Source organism: Ambystoma mexicanum, chromosome 4q (assembly GCF_040938575.1).
Source record: "Ambystoma mexicanum isolate Mex_15411 chromosome 4q, UKY_AmexF1_1, whole genome shotgun sequence".
Taxonomy (NCBI): Eukaryota; Metazoa; Chordata; class Amphibia; order Caudata; family Ambystomatidae; genus Ambystoma; species Ambystoma mexicanum.
Window position 1 is genome coordinate 1,128,390,389 of NC_090928.1, and position 19,140 is coordinate 1,128,409,528.

Here is a 19,140-nt window from a genome sequence, read left to right on the forward strand (position 1 = left end):
CCAGAACCAGACCTACCACACCCGCATGCTTGCAGCCATGGAGGAGCAGACTAGGGCCTTGCGTGGGCTGCCTCCCATAGTGCAACCACCTCCGGATGCAGCTGCACAGGGTGATAATAGCGACAGCAGTGATACTCCCACAATAGGGTAGCCGTGTGGGCCATGAGCCCATGGAGGTGTTTTATCTTCCCAGGATCCACGCAGGTGGGTTCTGGTGTGCATCCTGTCCTCGGACCTCCTGGGTGGCCTCCCCAACCCCCCCGGGCCCATCAATGGCCATTTTTGATTGTTTCTTATTTTTATTTTTATTTTTATTTCTTTTATTCCCAATTTTTTTGGGACGATCTGTTGGCTTCGACCTGTTGGCTTCGATCTGTTGGCTTCCGTGGTTCCTGTGGGCATACGCTGCATTGTGGCTGGGCACATGCAGGCTTGTAATGTATTTGGTTCAGATGCTTGGGTTTGAGTCACACACACCCCTCCTGCTTCCCGTTTCCATGGGCTTGCAAAGGGTGTGCCCAAGTGACAGTGAATTACACAGTGACGTTGGACTCCCATGAGCTGTGTGGCCAGTCTGTAGTCAATACTGTGTATACATTCATAGTGCATATTGCTGTTGTGTTGTACACTGCATGTTGCATTGATGTGTAACTCTTCTTCTGTGTCTACCTCCCAATTTGCAGGTCCCTTCCTCATGTCCACACAAGGACCTCTAGTCTGGAGATGGGGACCATGTTGGCAGCAGTGCACCTACAACTCTACATGGCGACAACACTGCACAGTTGGTAGTGGTGGGAGTGCAGGCATTTCCAGGTGGTGAGACTACTAATATGTAACATTTGTGATGTCATGTTAATGGTACTACGTGCTCAAGTATGTTGTTGGTCCGGCATTGCTGTGAGCATTTCAGGTGTTGCAGGTTTCTAATAGTGCCACTGTACATAGTGAGACTGATGTCATGTTGTGGGGATTACTTTGTTTACCTGCAATTAGCATGAAGTGGCACGGTGTGTCGTGTGGCGGTGCTGGGGTTGGGTTGGCTGACATGGCACTGTCCTCTTGTTGCATTTTGCAAGTGGGTATTCATTTTAGCTGCTTCAATGTGTAACTTCACAAAACTGCATTGGTGGTGTCTGTGTGGGTAGGGATGCACACATTGTGACACTTCCAGGTGAACAATCTCAGGCTGACATGGTATTCCCGGTTCATTCTCCAGACATTCAGGATCAGTGTCAGGTTGAGTCATCATTGATTGTCAGATGGAATGTGCCAGGGCAGTGTGCACTCCACAGGGGTGTGATTTCTATGTGAAGTAATTAGCCACTAGCTGTGTACGGGCTGCCTCCCCCCGTGCCCTTTCCCCTCCCATGCGCAGCGGCTGTGCATGTGGTTGGGGATGTGGGGCCACCACCATGTCCACGGCCAGGCCCCGGCGTGTTGCAACGTTGTGCAGGACACATGCTGCCACTATGATCCTGCACACTACTGGGGGAGCGTATAACAGCTGCCCGCCAGAACGGTCAAGGGAGCGAAAGCGTGACTTTAGCACTCCGAATGTGCGCTCCACTATGCCCCTGGTTGTAATGTGGGCTGTGTTATATCTTACCTGGGGTGGCGTGGTGGGGTTCCGAATTGGCGTCATCATGTGGGGGCTGAGAGGGTAGGCACTGTCCCCTGTGGAGGTGGTGATTGGTATCATTGGTGGGGTTGTGACCTTGCTCAGTATCCAACATGCATGCATGTGCAGTGGCATACATACTCACCAAGCAGCCATGTATCGCCATGCCGCCCAGCTTCTAGGTCCCGGCTTAGGGTGGACATTCGGTAAATGAAGCTGTCGTGGGTGGAGCCGGGATAGTTGGCATATACTGAGGTGATGATTCCCTTGGCATTACATGCTACCTGCACGTTGATGGAATGCCAGTGCTTGCGGTTCCTATAGATGTGCTCAGATGCCCTGGGGGGACGTAGAGCCACATGGGTGCAGTCGATGGCACCTAGCACTTTGGGGAATCGTGCCACAGCGTAAAAATCCAGGGCGGCAGCATGCCTTTCTGCAGGTGTTCTGGGCAGGTATATGTGCCTGCGGACTGATGGGCGTGCAGTCATGATGTTCAAGACCTGGTGTAGGCAGCGTGACTGGGTGGCCTGTGACACCCCACCCACTATGGCACTTGTCCGCTGAAATGATCCAGTGGCTAAGAAGTGCAGTACATTGAGGACCTTCTCCAGGGGGCTGAGTGCTTGGGAGCACAGGGTGGGTGATGTGAGGTCATCCTCCCACTCACTCACCAGGTCCAGTATGATGTGTGGTGGAAACCTGTACCTCCCATACACCTGGTCATCAGGCATCCCGAAAAGGCTGGTTCTGGGTGTGAATATTCTGGCCCTGACTATCCTCCTCCTCCTCCTTTGGTAGCCCACTGCCACTGCTGCTAGGAACGGTATGTTCATCCTGGCGTCTGAGCTTGTTATTGTTAAAGTCCGCAATTTTATGCTTTGCGCGTGTTCTAGGCGAGCGTGTGACCCGCGCACCCCTGGAATCCAGTTCCCAGTCCAATAGCGTGTGGAAATTCACACGCACCACGGGATACAGCGTGTGACCCGCGCACCCCTGGAATCCAGTTCCCAGTCCAATAGCGTGTGGAAATTCACACGCACCACGGGATACAGCGTGTGACCCGCGCACCCCTGGAATCCAGTTCCCAGTCCAATAGCGTGTGGAAATTCACACGCACCACGGGATACAGCGTGTGACCCGCGCACCCCTGGAATCCAGTTCCCAGTCCAATAGCGTGTGGAAATTCACACGCACCACGGGATACAGGTTCGCTGACGTACTTGCGTGTGTAAGTGGCCGCGCACCCATTAAATACACGTACATAGGCCAATCGCGTGTACGCGCACTTTTGTCCAATTACACGCAATGAAATACACGTACATAGGCCAATCACGCGATGACACTCTGACGTGCAGTATTTCCACGTGTGTTCCGTCATCACGTGCTGAGTGGGGAACGCCCGTGCGGGTCACGTCAGACGCGCTTACGCACTGAGGGACTCTGGTCCAATAGAATGGCGTATGCTTGCTGACGCGCTTACGCGCTAAGGGCCTTTCCTCGGATTTCACGCTGACGTGCAGGATTTTCACGTGCCAAATCACTCCGTATCAAGCTGGCCACCCGAAAACACACGGAACACCACGCTCCTGCCCAGAAGGCCGAGTTACTGCCCCCCAGTGCCCCGAGCAGCCTCCCACGTGCTATCTGCTGCTGCCTGCCTGCCTGCCTGCCTGCTGCCACCGTGCCCTGCCATTTGGTGCCTGCACATCAGCCATCTGCAGGGGTCCAGTTGCTGTGTCCACCCCTGCTGGAACTGAAGACTCCCAACTGGGATTACATCGCTCCACAGCCCAGCCCCAGGACCCAGTTGCCCACCCACACCTGCCTCTGGGGTTGCCATGTCGGGCACTTCCACATCTGGCACCAGTGGCAACCCCAGGCCAGAGGGGCAGAGGGGCACCAGCTTCACTGCCACCGAAGTTGGTGTCCTGGTGGAGCATGTCCTGGGGCAGTATGATGCCCTCTTTGGATCGTCCCACGCCAGCAAGGAAGGACGGGAGAGGATCTGGGCCGACTGTGTGGTTGCCATCAACGCGGAGGGGGTGGCAACCCGCAACGTCCAGAAGATCAAGAAGCGCTGGGAGGACTTGAGGTCCAGGACCCTTGTGAAGGCCCGGCGCCTCGTGGAGGGGGGCCGGGGCCGCATGAGTTCCATCCAGAAGAGGGTCCTGGAACGCGTACGCCCAGCGCTCCACGCCCAGGTCCTTGAGAGGGAGGCCCGTCTGGAGTTGAGCGGTATGTGTCCAAGCATTACTGTGTGAGACAGGGCATGTTGCGGTGTGCTGGTTCTATGATACTTGCCTGTATGTGTGCCATGGGCCATGTATGCATGTATGTGTGCAGGGACATCATGGTAATGCATGTGCGACCAGTGATGTGTGACCCACATGGTTGTTGCATGTGTTGAAATGCGGCATGGGGAGCCCTATGCAGATTTTGGACATGAGAGCATGCCAGTCTCTGTACCTGGACATGGATGGGGGTGAAGGATGGGTGCTGATGCCAGGTACATATATGGTAGCCATGTCTGTGTGCCTGACCTGCGTGTCTGTGACTTGTGCATGCCATGGATGCATGACACATGTGTGTGACAATGCACAGATTCAGTGACGCACCCAATTTACCCTTGTTTCGCCTGTGTTCGGTGTGTTTGGGGCTAGATGGATGTGACTGAGGTGAAGTGTGTGCATGTGATATGCATGAGCCATGATGCATGTGAGTTACATATCATTGAATGTTTCTAGAGTCCATTGGACATGCATGGAAATGTCCATGGCATGCACCATGCCTGTTACTGTGTGTGTTTTGCCTGGACTGACCCATGTGTTGTGGAGGGACATGATGGAAGTGTACTTTGACAGTGGTGCTCATCTGCTATTGCTTCCTGTCTAGGGGACCATTGTACAGTAGCCTGATGCTTGTGTCCTTTGTCTCCCTCTACGCAGCGGCTAGTGAAGAAGAGGGCGGAGACGGTGCTGTGGAGCAAGGCGGCGGGGATGCCCCCACGGCTGCAGCGGAAGGGGTGGGTGAGCCCCCACAGGGGCCTGCTACGGCGGGAGACGGTGAGGAGCCATCCAGGTTGGTGGTTTGCACAGAGGAGGAGGAGGCCGACACTGGTGCACACATGGGGCCTGGTGGGAGCATCCCTGCTGGTGCAAGTGGTGCAGTCCAGGGGCAGGAGGCACCACAGGTCACCGTGGAGGGGCCTGTGCATGTCACTGTCCCTGACCCTGTGAGTGCACCACCATGCACCAGCAGGGATGCCCCGTCCCAGGCCCGTCCGCAGGTAGAGGGGATGTCCATGTCACCTGACTCCCCTCCACCTGCGGACGTGGTAACCCCTGGCCGCGTGGAGAAGGTCCTGATTGGGGTCGCGATGCACACGGCTGTGATTCGTGATGACGTGCATGCTTCCCGGGAGGAGCACGCACGTCATCACGAAGTGCACCGTGCCGACGTAGCCCAATTGGGATCGGCCATGTTCGGGGGTTTCCTGCATGTGTTGGCCAATCTGACGGCCCTCTCCTCCTCTGTGCAGGCTATCCACCGGTCGTTCTCCTTGACGTCTTCCGGCCCAGATGCCACCAGGGCCCCCTGTGGACCTGCCCCGACCAATGCAGCCAGCTCGGTGGGGATCCCATCCCTGCCACAGTTGGGAGTCGGAGGTCCAGCAGGGGTGGACAACACAGCAAGTGGACCCCAGCAGATGGAAGATGTGACGGCATCATCGGGCAGGGCACGTGCACGACGGCGTCGGTGGTTTCCATCAGCCTGGATGCCGTCGTGCTGGCAGAGGCAGTGGCGTCGGAGGCAGCAGCGGGCTCGACGTGGGAGGCATCATGGCTCGGGGCCATCAAGATCAGAGGGGCAGGCATCGGCCGGAGGGCAGGGCAACCCTGGGATGGTGGTGTGTTCCGTGTGGGAGGAGTTTGGCCAGCGGATAGGTGCGGAGCGGCAGCGGGCGGAAGAGGAGCGGCTCGCCATGGTCAGGGCGGAGTTCTCCATGCGTCGGGCATTGAGGCGGGCTGAGTGCCTCGAGGAAGCTCGCAGGGAGTTTGAGGTGGACATGGGGTTGTCCCTGCGAGACCTCCGGGCCAGGACAGAGTCCCGCCTCCAGGACATCGACATGGAGTTCGATGATGCCCTGGCCAGCAACATCACCAAGTGAGCCGCAGGACTTGCCCGCTGCCTTTGTATATAGTTATTTAGTTAGTTAGTGCTAGGTTTCCTTTATTTATTTTTATTATTTTGGACCGCTCGGACAATGGCCACTTTTTTGTACATATATTTTACATTAGTTAGTGGTAGGTTTCATTTTTGGTGTTGGGCTCATGGACCCTGGAACATTCCTGTATATAGTTTGTTTTTTTGGGAGATACATTTTTTTAATTTCTTATTGTTTTCACCATGACGTAATGGTTTTTCATTAATTTCATATGACATGATATTGCTTTGGACAAATTCATTTTAATTTTTTATTCCTTTGTTTTTTTGTTTATCACTTGTGTTCTCGGACATGGACCATTTATTTACTTAGCCACATCGTTGTATGTTTGAAAAGTTCACTTATTTTTGGTATTTAATACATTTTTTATATTTTCTTACACTTGTGTTATTTTCTCATTGGTTTGTTACATGTCATGATATGGGTTTTGACATTCACTTGCACCCATTGTGTATGTGTGTGTGACGGACATGTGTTCTTTTGCATACTTGGCATTGGGGTTGTGTCATGTGATTGCATTCACTATGTGGGTGGATGCAATCCTTGCCTGGGTGTTTGTGCTGGGTATGCTGGCCATTACTGCCATTATTGTGTATCGTCAGGACCTGGGGCCAGGGGGACATGTGTGGGGGCCTGCTGGCAGGTTCCCCACAGTGCTGGGGGGTGGGGGTGGTGGGTGACATGAGTGGGGGCCTGGTGGAGGGTGCCCCTGGTGACTGGGGGGGTGGGTGACATGAGTGGGGGCCTGGTGGAGGGTGCCCCTGGTGACTGGGGGGGTGGGGGTGGTGGGTGACATGAGTGGGGGCCTGGTGGAGGGTGCCCCTGGTGGCGGGGGGGTGGGGGTGGTGGGAGACATGAGTGGGGGCCTGGTGGAGGGTGCCCCTGGTGACTGGGGGGGTGGGGGGGGTGGGTGACATGAGTGGGGGCCTGGTGGAGGGTGCCCCTGGTGACTGGGGGGGTGGGGGTGGTGGGTGACATGAGTGGGGGCCTGGTGGAGGGTGCCCCTGGTGGCGGGGGGGTGGGGGTGGTGGGAGACATGAGTGGGGGCCTGGTGGAGGGTGCCCCTGGTGGCGGGGGGGTGGGGGTGGTGGGAGACATGAGTGGGGGCCTGGTGGAGGGTGACCCTGGTGGCTGGGGGGTGGGGGTGGTGGGAGACATGAGTGGGGGCCTGGTGGAGGGTGCCCCTGGTGGCTGGGGGGTGGGGGTGGTGGGAGACATGAGTGGGGGCCTGGTGGAGGGTGACCCTGCACTGCTGGGGTTTGGGGGTGGTCGGAGACATGAGTGGGGGCCTGGTGGAGGGTGACCCTGGTGGCTGGGGGGTGGGGGTGGTGGGAGACATGAGTGGGGGCCTGGTGGAGGGTGCCCCTGGTGGCTGGGGGGTGGGGGTGGTGGGAGACATGAGTGGGGGCCTGGTGGAGGGTGACCCTGGTGGCTGGGGGGTGGGGGTGGTGGGAGACATGAGTGGGGGCCTGGTGGAGGGTGACCCTGCACTGCTGGGGTTTGGGGGTGGTGGGAGACATGAGTGGGGGCCTGGTGGAGGGTGACCCTGGTGGCTGGGGGGTGGGGGTGGTGGGAGACATGGGTGGGGGCCTGGTGGAGGCTGCCCCTGGTGACTGGGGGGGTGGGGGTGCTGGGAGACATGAGTGGGGGCCTGGTGGAGGGTGACCCTGCACTGCTGGGGTGTGGGGGTGGTGGGAGACATGAGTGGGGGCCTGGTGGAGGGTGCCCCTGGTGGCTGGGGGGTGGGGGTGGTGGGAGACATGAGTGGGGGCCTGGTGGAGGGTGACCCTGGTGGCTGGGGGGTGGGGGTGGTGGGAGACATGGGTGGGGGCCTGGTGGAGGCTGCCCCTGGTGACTGGGGGGGTGGGGGTGCTGGGAGACATGAGTGGGGGCCTGGTGGAGGCTGCCCCTGCACTGCTGGGGTGTGGGGGTGGTGGGTGACATGAGTGGGGGCCTGGTGGAGGCTGCCCCTGCACTGCTGGGGTGTGGGGGTGGTGGGTGACATGAGTGGGGGCCTGGTGGAGGCTGCCCCTGCACTGCTGGGGTGTGGGGGTGGTGGGTGACATGAGTGGGGGCCTGGTGGAGGGTGACCCTGCACTGCTGGGGTTTGGGGGTGGTGGGAGACATGAGTGGGGGCCTGGTGGAGGGTGCCCCTGGTGGCTGGGGGGTGGGGGTGGTGGGAGACATGAGTGGGGGCCTGGTGGAGGGTGACCCTGCACTGCTGGGGTTTGGAGGTGGTGGTAGACATGGGTGGGGGCCTGGTGGAGGGTGACCCTGGTGGCTGGGGGGTGGGGGTGGTGGGAGACATGAGTGGGGGCCTGGTGGAGGGTGCCCCTGCACTGCTGGGGTGTGGGGGTGGTGGGTGACATGAGTGGGGGCCTGGTGGAGGGTGACCCTGCACTGCTGGGGTTTGGGGGTGGTGGGAGACATGAGTGGGGGCCTGGTGGAGGGTGCCCCTGGTGGCTGGGGGGTGGGGGTGGTGGGAGACATGAGTGGGGGCCTGGTGGAGGGTGACCCTGCACTGCTGGGGTTTGGGCGTGGTGGGAGACATGAGTGGGGGCCTGGTGGAGGGTGACCCTGGTGGCTGGGGGGTGGGGGTGGTGGGAGACATGAGTGGGGGCCTGGTGGAGGGTGCCCCTGGTGGCTGGGGGTGGTGGGAGACATGAGTGGGGGCCTGGTGGAGGGTGACCCTGCACTGCTGGGGTTTGGGGGTGGTGGGAGACATGAGTGGGGGCCTGGTGGAGGGTGACCCTGGTGGCTGGGGGGTGGGGGTGGTGGGGGACATGAGTTGGACATGGGTGGGGGCCTGCTGGCAGGTGCCCCACAGTGCTGGGGGGTGGGGGTGGTGGGGGACATGAGTTGGACATGGGTGGGGGCCTGCTGGCAGGTGCCCCACAGTGCTGGGGGGTGGGGGTGCAAGGGGACATGAGTTGGTGTTCATTAGTTCAAGGAGACATGTGCCTTTGCTGGGGGGCATGCCCATGGTGGGTGGGCTGCCTGCGGGACATGACCAGGGATGCAGGGTAGTCCCCTGTGGTGTGGGCTGCCTGCAGGGGCCGTGGAGGGTGTACAGGGTACACCTGGGAGGACCCACACTGTCAAATCACATGTGGAACTTCCCGCGCACCCCTGAAATACACGCGCCCCGGCTATTCGCGTGTGGAACTTCCCGCGCACCCCTGAAATACACGCGCCCCGGCTATTCGCGTGTGGAACTTCCCGCGCACCCCTGAAATACACGCGCCCAGGCTATTCGCGTGTGGAACTTCCCGCGCACCCCTGAAATACACGCGCCCAGGCTATTCGCGTGTGGAACTTCCCGCGCACCCCTGAAATACACGCGCCCAGGCTATTCGCGTGTGGAACTTCCCGCGCACCCCTGGAATACACGCGCCCCCAGGCTATTCGCGTGTGGAACTTCCCGCGCACCCCTGAAATACACGCGCCCAGGCTATTCGCGTGTGGAACTTCCCGCGCACCCCTGAAATACACGCGCCCAGGCTATTCGCGTGTGGAACTTCCCGCGCACCCCTGAAATACACGCGCCCAGGCTATTCGCGTGTGGAACTTCCCGCGCACCCCTGAAATACACGCGCCCAGGCTATTCGCGTGTGGAACTTCCCGCGCACCCCTGAAATACACGCGCCCAGGCTATTCGCGTGTGGAACTTCTCGCGCACCCCTGAAATACACGCGCCCAGGCTATTCGCGTGTGGAACTTCACGCGCACCCCTGGAATACACGTAGCCCGCTCCCCCAGGCCCGATCGCGTGAGGAACTTCACGCGAACCCCTGTAATACACGTAGCCCGCTCCCCCAGGCCCGATCGCGTGAGGAACTTCACGCGAACCCCTGTAATACACGTAGCCCGCTCCCCCAGGCCCGATCGCGTGTGAAACTTCACGCGAACCCCTGAAATACACGTAGCCCGCTCCCCCAGGCCCGATCGCGTGAGGAACTTCACGCGAACCCCTGTAATACACGTAGCCCGCTACCCCAGGCCCGATCGCGTGAGGAACTTCACGCGAACCCCTGTAATACACGTAGCCCGATACCCCAGGCCCGATCGCGTGAGGAACTTCACGCGAACCCCTGTAATACACGTAGCCCGCTCCCCCAGGCCCGATCGCGTGTGAAACTTCACGCGAACCCCTGAAATACACGTAGCCCGCTCCCCCAGGCCCGATCGCGTGAGGAACTTCACGCGAACCCCTGTAATACATGTAGCCCGCTACCCCAGGCCCGATCGCGTGAGGAACTTCACGCGAACCCCTGTAATACACGTAGCCCGCTCCCCCAGGCCCGATCGCGTGTGAAACTTCACGCGAACCCCTGAAATACACGTAGCCCGCTCCCCCAGGCCCGATCGCGTGAGGAACTTCACGCGAACCCCTGTAATACACGTAGCCCGCTACCCCAGGCCCGATCGCGTGAGGAACTTCACGCGAACCCCTGTAATACACGTAGCCCGCTCCCCCAGGCCCGATCGCGTGTGAAACTTCACGCGAACCCCTGAAATACACGTAGCACGCTCCCCCAGGCCCGATCGCGTGAGGAACTTCACGCGAACCCCTGTGATGCACGTACCCTGCTGAAATCGCGTGTTAGACTTCCCGCGCACCCCGGTATACACGCACACGTATTTTTTGTCAGCGGGTGTCCGTGTTTGTGGGTACCCCTTTGCACGTCATTTTTCCTGGAGGGCCACAGTATGGGACATTCATCATGGCAGTATATAGGTGCTATTTGTTGGCGCACCTTTTGGCGCACATTTCTTACAGCCGCAGAGACGCTACCGCCTGCTTTCTTGTGGCGGTCGTGTTTGTGCCTGTGCGCTGGTTTGAGCGTGCGCTTTTTTGCCCTATTCTATTCCATGAATACGTGTTTTAGGCGAGCGTGTGGGCGTTCCGCGCACTTGTGCCCTGTACTTCCCCCGTGACGCCCACGTTTTGGCAAGTTGTTCCCCATTCCGAGTGTTACGCCCGTGTTACGCCCACTTTTGTTGCGTGCGCCGCGCTATGTGCGAATTTCGCTGTGGCCTGTGCGATTTTCGCTGTGACCTGGCGCACGCTGTTAGATGGCCTGTGCGCCAACGTGCGCCGCGCACTTTTTTATCGCACATCCGCTGGTTTTCTCGCGCACGGCCTTCCATGAATCGACGTGCGCTGCTTTTCGTGCGATTTTCGCAATTGCACTGCGATTTTCGCTATTCCACTGCGATTCGCACGTTTTTGCCCACTTGCGCTGCGCTAATTATTCCATGAATCGGCCTGTTAGTCTTCACATCATCCCGCCTGCATCACCTCTGCAGACCCAATCCCACTTGACTGGTCTGACCACGCTGCCATTCCATTAGCGGTCACCCACTTGACTATGGCTCACAATGGTCAGGCTAAACGCCCCCTCATCACTCAGCGCTGCTCATTCAAAGCCCTCCCAGTGAATGTGCTGGAAGCAAACTTTGCAGACTTTCACCACCACAGGGAATGCCTCGGGCCTCCTGGAATTATTCATTAACTCAGCTATGAAACTGGTAAATACTCATGCCCACCTAAAATCCAGCCGGCCAAAGACCAAACCATCCGCCCCATAGTACACCCCGAGCTAGCCTCCAACAAACGCTCAATCAAAGCCCTAGAGAAATGGTGGTGCAAAAACCATAACTCGGGAGACCTCACCAACCTCAAATCTCTCTGCGCAAACCATAAGATTCTGATTACGGATGCAAAAGCTGCTTACAACTCCACCACCATTGCAGCAGCCTCCAACAGGGGCAAAGCCTGCTTTGAAGTAGTAAAGCATCAAATCAAACCCTCAACCGACCACAGGTGCCAGCAACTGAGGAAAAATGCGATGGGAATTAATACATTTTATATTGAAAAAATAGACAAAATCTGAGAGACCATTGAATCAACCACTCACATCATTATCATCGCCTGCACCCCGGCACACACACTGCCCCTCTGGACCAAATTTTCTCCTGTCTTTCCCCCGGATCTCCTAAAAATGATTACCTCCTGCACACCTACTTCTTACTCCGACGATATAATTCCATCATTAAACAATTGAAGGACCCGGCACTCAATGCGCTACTCAGCATCATCAAAGCCTCCGTCGGAGAAGGATCATTTCCAGACACCCTCAAAATTGATCTCATACGACCTCTTTTGAAACAAACAACCCTAGATCCAGACGACCTAGCCAACTACCGGCCCAATACAAACCTCCCGTTTATTGGCAAGATCTTGGAAAAAGTAGTTGCTACACAACCACTTGCCGGAATCAGACAACTCCACCTCCTAAATGACCATCAGTCAGGGTTCCACCCCAAGTGCAGCATTGAGACAGCCACGATCCAGGTGGTGGATGATACCCTCCAAAACACAGATAAGGGGGACTAATGCCTCCTTGTTCCCTGGATCTCTCAAGCTGCATTCAACACCGCCCGTCAACCACCGCATCCTTATCTCCCTCCTTGCTGACATGATGGGATTCTCTGGCATTGTACTGAATTGGTTTACCTGCTACCTTTGAGGCACACACCAGGCTATTGAAATGAATTATTTGCATTCTAACTAACTCCAGGTTTCTTGCGGAGTCCCCCAAGAGTCAATCCTCTCACCAATCCTTTTTAACCTTTACATGAAGCCTTTGTGCACTCTCTCAAAAGATTCCAATATAGCTATCCACTAATATGGGGATGATACCCAGTTGTACATGAAAGTAAATAGCGCTCAGGACATCATTCATCTCCGTGATTACCTAGCCATCATCCAGTCCTGGATGTCGACTGCCTACCTCAAACTAAACCCATCCAAGACTGAATTTGTCCTCATCGATCCACCCGCTTAAAAACAATTTGCCCAACAATGGCTCAATGATATGCACTGGAAAATTGACTGAATTACCCCCATCCTAACTAAACTACATTGGCTTCCACTCCAAACAAGGATACTGTCCAAGACTGCATGTATCACCTACAAAGCAGTTACGATTAGCACACCAACGTACCTGGTGGCTAAGCTCCACATATCTAGTGGCACACGCTCCTCGCGCAGCAAATCGACTAACCGGTTTGAATCACAACTCGTCCACAAAGAGAGGAATGCCCCCACAATTCTCCAGTTTCGCAAATCTCTCAAAACATGGCCTCTTTCAACAAAACCTGATCAAGGTCTAATTCCAAAGGGTGCATATACCGACGCATAGACCTCACAGTACTGCGCTAATGTAAAACGATGGCAGCTCAAATGCCGGCTTCCAGGGTTCTGTACGGTGCTCCGCTGCTCTTGAACTAGGTCAGCACACTGAATAAAAATAAAAAACAAGTTAAATATGACCAATGTTGATGAATGGTTAATATAAATGGCAATATTTTGACAACCAATCCTTGTCTTACCAAAGGATATCCCTACACAATTGTTTAGATGCTAGATGGGATTACTATCTTTTAATCAATAGCGTGAATCAGACAAGGGGCCTTTTACAATAAAACAATGAGAGCAGTGATAACTCCCTAAATACAATATTAACAAAGACATTGGGCCTCATTACGAGTGCGGCGGTAACCGCGGCGGTAAAACCACCTGGTTACCGCCGGACTCGTTTTACCATTCCGCCTCCGTGATTCCCGGAATTACCGGGGCATTTCAACCCCAGTTTTCCGGGAATCACAGAGGCGGAATGGTGTTAATCCCCATTCCCATCGAGTCCTAAGGGACTCGATGGGAATGGGGATCATGGAAACACCGGCAGCATCTCGTAATGCTGCCGGTGTTTCCTCGTCCGCCTGCAGGCGGGCGGTGTTAAACCCGCCAGATCAGACCTGGCGGGAACATCACCTCCCGCCTGCAGGAGTCGGGATCAGGCGGTCCGGAAACAACGGTGGCGGCGGGTTTACCGCCACCGTTATTTCCGGACCGCCTGAGTTATAATGAGGCCAATTGTCAGGTAAGCAGAGTACTGGAAAGTTCATATGGGTAAAATAAAAATAGGAATTTATAGAGAAAATCCAATCAAAACTAAATTCGTCTTTGACAATTTCTAATTTAATGAAGGATCTTAAATATAAATTGACGATTTGGGATTGGCGGAACAACCTTAAAGTTTTACAAAACAAAAACATTAGCCAAAGAATATGTTGTCACTCTTTATAAACTGCCTACCCAACAAAAATACACAATCTGTTTTCCTGACAAAGAGAAAATAGGATTACATTTATTAGAGTCTAAAGAGATGCCTGGCCACAGAAAATATATGAATAAGAAACCACAGTTTTGCATGTTATGTTGAGTTGAAAATGAACAGGAAACTATAAAGCATTTGTGAATATATTGCTCAAAGTTAGATTTCATTCAAATGTTTTTATGCAAATGTGAGAAATCTTGAAACTCTTAAGACTGAAAGTTATTAGCATTGATGTATTGTGTAGGTCATCCAGTATCATTGAGTTTAGGGATATTAGACTTTTGGGAATATATTTTGGATTAGGTTTTAATAATTACATTATATGAGCTATGTTTTATTTAGCATATTTATTGTAATTGTATAATGTGTAAAGAATAATTATGCCCATTGAATCACAGTCCTCATTTGGGGGTTGCCAGGAGTCATAGCTGCAACCGATATGGTCTCCCTTGCTACCCCTGTATTAAAAAAAATGCTTTACATTTTTTTTATAGAAGCTCCTGGCCACTGGAGTAGCAGGGCCCTCTCCACACCAGGTCTGGGGGGCCTGGCCCAGTCCTCCCCCATCGGGGTGAAGGCTGCGGCAGGGCTTGCAGCACGAGAAGGAAGCGCTCAGTAGGGTGAGCTGAACATGACATGTGTCACACGTTCAACTCGAATCCCTTCTCCGACTTCCTGCGGCTCATATACAGGAACCAGGAAGCTCTCCCAGCTTCCTGGTTCATATTTGTGAGCAGCACAGAGGAGCCAAGGGTGGCCTGGAGTGATGGATCAAAGCTGAAAAAACAGGTAAGAAGCCTTTTTTTTAAGCAAAAATGTGATGTGTATTTTGCATGTGTGAAGTACGTGTCAGATGTATGTATGTGCTATGGGCTAGTGGGTGAATGAGAAGAAATATGATAGTGTGTTTGTGTTTGAATTGTGTGGGTGGGTGTGTGCCTTTGTGGAGAATGCATTGAGGGAGGATGTAAGAGAAGGTATATGAGTGAGTGACTGGTAGGTGAACGAGTAGGAATGTGATTGTGTGTGTGTGTGTGTGTGGGAGCTTGTGTGTGTGTGTATGTTCTGGGTGGAAACACAAGTGTTAGGCACATCTGAAGGTTGTGTGCCATCGCTTCCCGTGATGTCACTTGGTGGCAGGGTCACATGACATTACTTCCTGTGATGTCATCAGAGGTAAAGGGTCATGTGATGTTACTTCCGCTACCCCAGGCATTTTGGTGAAATTACGTCCCTGCTTTAAATTGAAAAAGAAAGTGAGAATCCAAACAAAAAAGTGTGGGCTCTTAAACCATCAAGTCTGTGAGTACCCGGACAGAGACACAGACATTTTATGGCCATCGAAGAGTCTTTGTATTTTTGCATTGAGGCTTTTGCACCTTTGTTTTTTTGGGTTGGCCTAATCTCTGTAAATATCCAGAACAAAACCCTTTTTTAAAATCACACTTTGGTTGTTCTGGCATTTGGGCAGTCCACTTTACTGCATGTCAGGTGTCTCCATCAAGCACTAATGACTTTGTCCTCCAAAAGGCCTTGGAAGAGAGCCCACACAAATGCTTTTTCTGCACGCTTTATCACTTTGCTCCTCGACTTCTAACTCACCATCGGGCCCGGTTGCTTTTTAATATCAAACACTAATTTCTCTTGCAACCCTCCATCACTCACCTCCACACCCTTCATCTCCTACTCGCCCTTCCCTCCCTCATATTCCACTTTGGTGCTTTGAAGTAAGCTTTGGACACTATCCAAGCTGCATACATAAACATAAAAAGCTACTCATTAAACATCAACACATGTTTCATCATTGGCAGCACTGTTAACAGTATCAAGAATATATTGCCGTTTAGAAAATAGCAGCTGAAATTGTCCATCTTATCAGTAATCATATAAATGACCATTACCGATATTGCACAATCCACTAACATAATATTCAACAATTAAAAATATACTATGATTTCGTGGGAGTATAATAAAAATAATTTGGAATGAAAAAAACACACCAGGTAATAAAATGAGATAAAAAATTGTCAATTACAGTGTACATCAATTATACTTGCAATTTGATGTTCATTAAATAACTTCAAAGCTGAAAGAGTTATGTACTTACCACTACAAGAACCACCTGCCCTGGGTGAGCAAGCACCCACTTTTTAAATTCTCTTTGCTTCCAATCCACAACTCCAGCTTTCATAAGTCTGCAAACAATCATTACACAGAAATAAAAAAGGAAAGACATGTTTCAACTAGTTAGAAGTAGTGGCGCACTTTACTGCTAAACAATTAAACGTGTCCAGATACTGGGACTATTAGTCCCTCAAACTCATGCTGCATACATTTGCCAATTATTGGCAATTACTACTATTAAATACATTATTAGAAAAACATGCAAAGGTACCATATAGTAAAACTGTTTGGTCAAATGTTATGGAACACTCACACCCATTGTCTGGGCTCGGTGTGACTAGCTCAGTAAATTAGCCCAACCTCCACTTAGGTTATTTTAATTTGTTTGCCAATGCTGAATAAAGACCAGACTAAGTAGCACAATGTAGGACGTTACTATTCAGGCAGGCAAGTGTTTTTACCATAGGGTGACATCACCTATGTTATGTGATGTCTGTAAACCAAACTTGGGACACAAAAGTTGCCCTTTCCTCCTGCAACATCAAAGCATCAAGAAAATGTCCGAGATATTCTAGAGATCACAATCTAAAGAAGGAACTATCCATCTAAAAGGCAGTTACCCTAAATTATTCAACTTTTAAAGTTATCAGCATTTTCTTTAGATTAACATGTTATACTGTTAACATAGTATTCTTTTCAAAACACTACTGTTTTTCAAATAAAGCACATGATACAATTGTGCCTTAGAAACCTGGGTGCAAGATCGAAATGCACATCTAATGAATTGTCTGTGAATGGCACATGTCCTTTTCAGCATATGGCAATGTTAAATGACACAAGCACCAACTAGCTACAGTTTTAACAGCTGAGGGATCAACAGAAGACTCAAGGCCAACTAAAAGTTAACAATCAGGCTGATTATGCTCACACGATGCTGGGTTAGGGCCAGGGTAGGCAACACTCTGGTGATTCATCAAACCCTCTTAGCACCATAGTACTTCACCATTCCTTCCTCCTGCTTTGCTTCAAGGCCCTCCTTTGCAGAAAACAACAGCGACTGACAGCTTCTGGGACTTACAGTATCCCCAAAATTCAGATAAGACTGCCCCCTCTACCCTATACTTCAGGAAGGACCTGAAGACCCTACTCTTCAGAAACCATTTCACCTAATTTCACCTCTGCAACCCTAAACCCCCACAATCCCCCTTACCTGCTCACCGTAACAATCCCAGGTCCCTGTACCCCTCCATGCTTACTTGTAACATCCTAGGTGTATCCTCTATGTATAGCAGAGTATTGTTTCCTGAATCTGTGCTTTTTCCTTCTTGTGGTCCATGTCTTACAGAAACTTTTTGCCCACAAGGACTTAAAGTTTATTCAAAGGAAAGATCTTTGAAACAAACCTGACCAAATATAGACAACATTTGTGCAAGACAATGATAGACATAAACAGGTTAAATAATAATATTACCTGTGCAAAATAACTTGTCTAGCCCAATATTTAATGAATGTAAGAACTATACTAAAGAAAGGCAAGTGCCCATAATTTAAGGACACTCCCGTCCCCTACACACGCTTGCACTGGTAAAACCAGTCAGTAATCATGAACATTTGTCATTTAATTTCATCTGTTATTGATGTAAATGCTCTCATACATACACATGCTCATTTCTTACAGGATTTATAAATTGACCAGTTTTACGTCCAAAAAATTGTTTTTAATGCAGTTGCGTATACACTAGTATATTAAGTTCATAATAAAGTGAGCTCAACGTGTTTCGGGATAGAACAATCCCTTCTTCAAGAGCAAATTACAGTTCAATAAGCCGTATTCATAAATTCATTTCTTCAAACTTCAAGGTGGTCTACAAGGTAAGTGAAAACATTTGTATCAGTATGTTCCCAAATATAATATGTGATAACCTCTTTGTTTTTGAATCATTAAAGTATCATGAAATCACCTGTGTCTTGTGATTTTTCAAATCATAAATCACGTGATCTCAGTGGCTCGTTCCCATTCAATGTAATCATGTGATTTCTGAAGACTTTATATGAGGAAAATAAAGTATTGAGCCTAATGTGTATTACTATAATAACCTTAATTCAAATATCTTGTCTCGAATTCAATAGATACCCGATTGCTGGTAATTGTCCGAAGGACGAATATTTAAATCCTCTCTTGGTGTGACCCGTGATAAGCGGTTAAGATGTAATCTATAAATAAAAATTACACGCTTGGCAGAGGGACAGTGACACGTGTCTTATAAGAACTGTCTGCTTTGCTCAGTACCATCTTTGTAAGATTAATGCATAACCAAAGCATTCGTAGCCTGGCTGAATTTGGTTATTCCTCTCGGATCCGCTATAGACGGTGGCCCACCCCAAACTTTTAGGCACTTTTTCAGCAAATCTCCTATTCACCTTCTTCACCCCTTCTTCACCCCTTCTGGTAGACCTGCCACTACTCTGGTGATCACCTTATCTACACTGTCAGCCCCCTTGATCACTGATGATCTGACCATTTTCTTCATCCTTTCTGGCAGGTCTTTCCCCCTCACTCCTGATAGCCTCATCCACCTCTTTAAGCCACGCTGGCACCAATATCTTGATTACCTTCGCCACCCCTTGCATCAGGTCAAGTTCTTTGCCCCATCGAGCACAACGTTTCTCACTCTCCGGATTGTTTCCACTATCACCGTTTTCACCCCTTTGGGCACATCCTTTTTCCAGGTGACCTTTACTATCTTTGGCCACCACTCCCTCACTCATTACCAGCATTTCCAGTTTTCTTGGCTTCTCAGTTTAGTCTCCTGGTTCTCTCCTCCAGTGTGGCCAAGCCTTCTGGCCATCTCTTCCAGGCTCCTCTACTCTGCTCCTACTCAATTCATTTTCTGCTCTTTGCTACAGCTTATTATAAAACAGCTCCCGTTTCCTGTATCCATTCTCCATACCCTACCCTAACTGCTTCCAGTCTAAGACTGAAC

At 52.0% G+C, this 19,140-nt stretch overlaps 1 protein-coding gene across 1 annotated transcript in view; it reads right to left on the bottom strand.

The window, feature by feature from the left end:
- Window positions 1-19,140, bottom strand: part of DNAH14 (dynein axonemal heavy chain 14) — a 2,000,441-nt gene that overhangs the window by 1,404,338 nt on the left and 576,963 nt on the right. Inside the window, exon 27 of the mRNA XM_069608705.1 lies at window positions 16,140-16,227. Within this exon, the coding sequence (XP_069464806.1) occupies window positions 16,140-16,227 (88 nt within the window). The remainder of the gene's footprint in view (window positions 1-16,139; window positions 16,228-19,140) is intronic.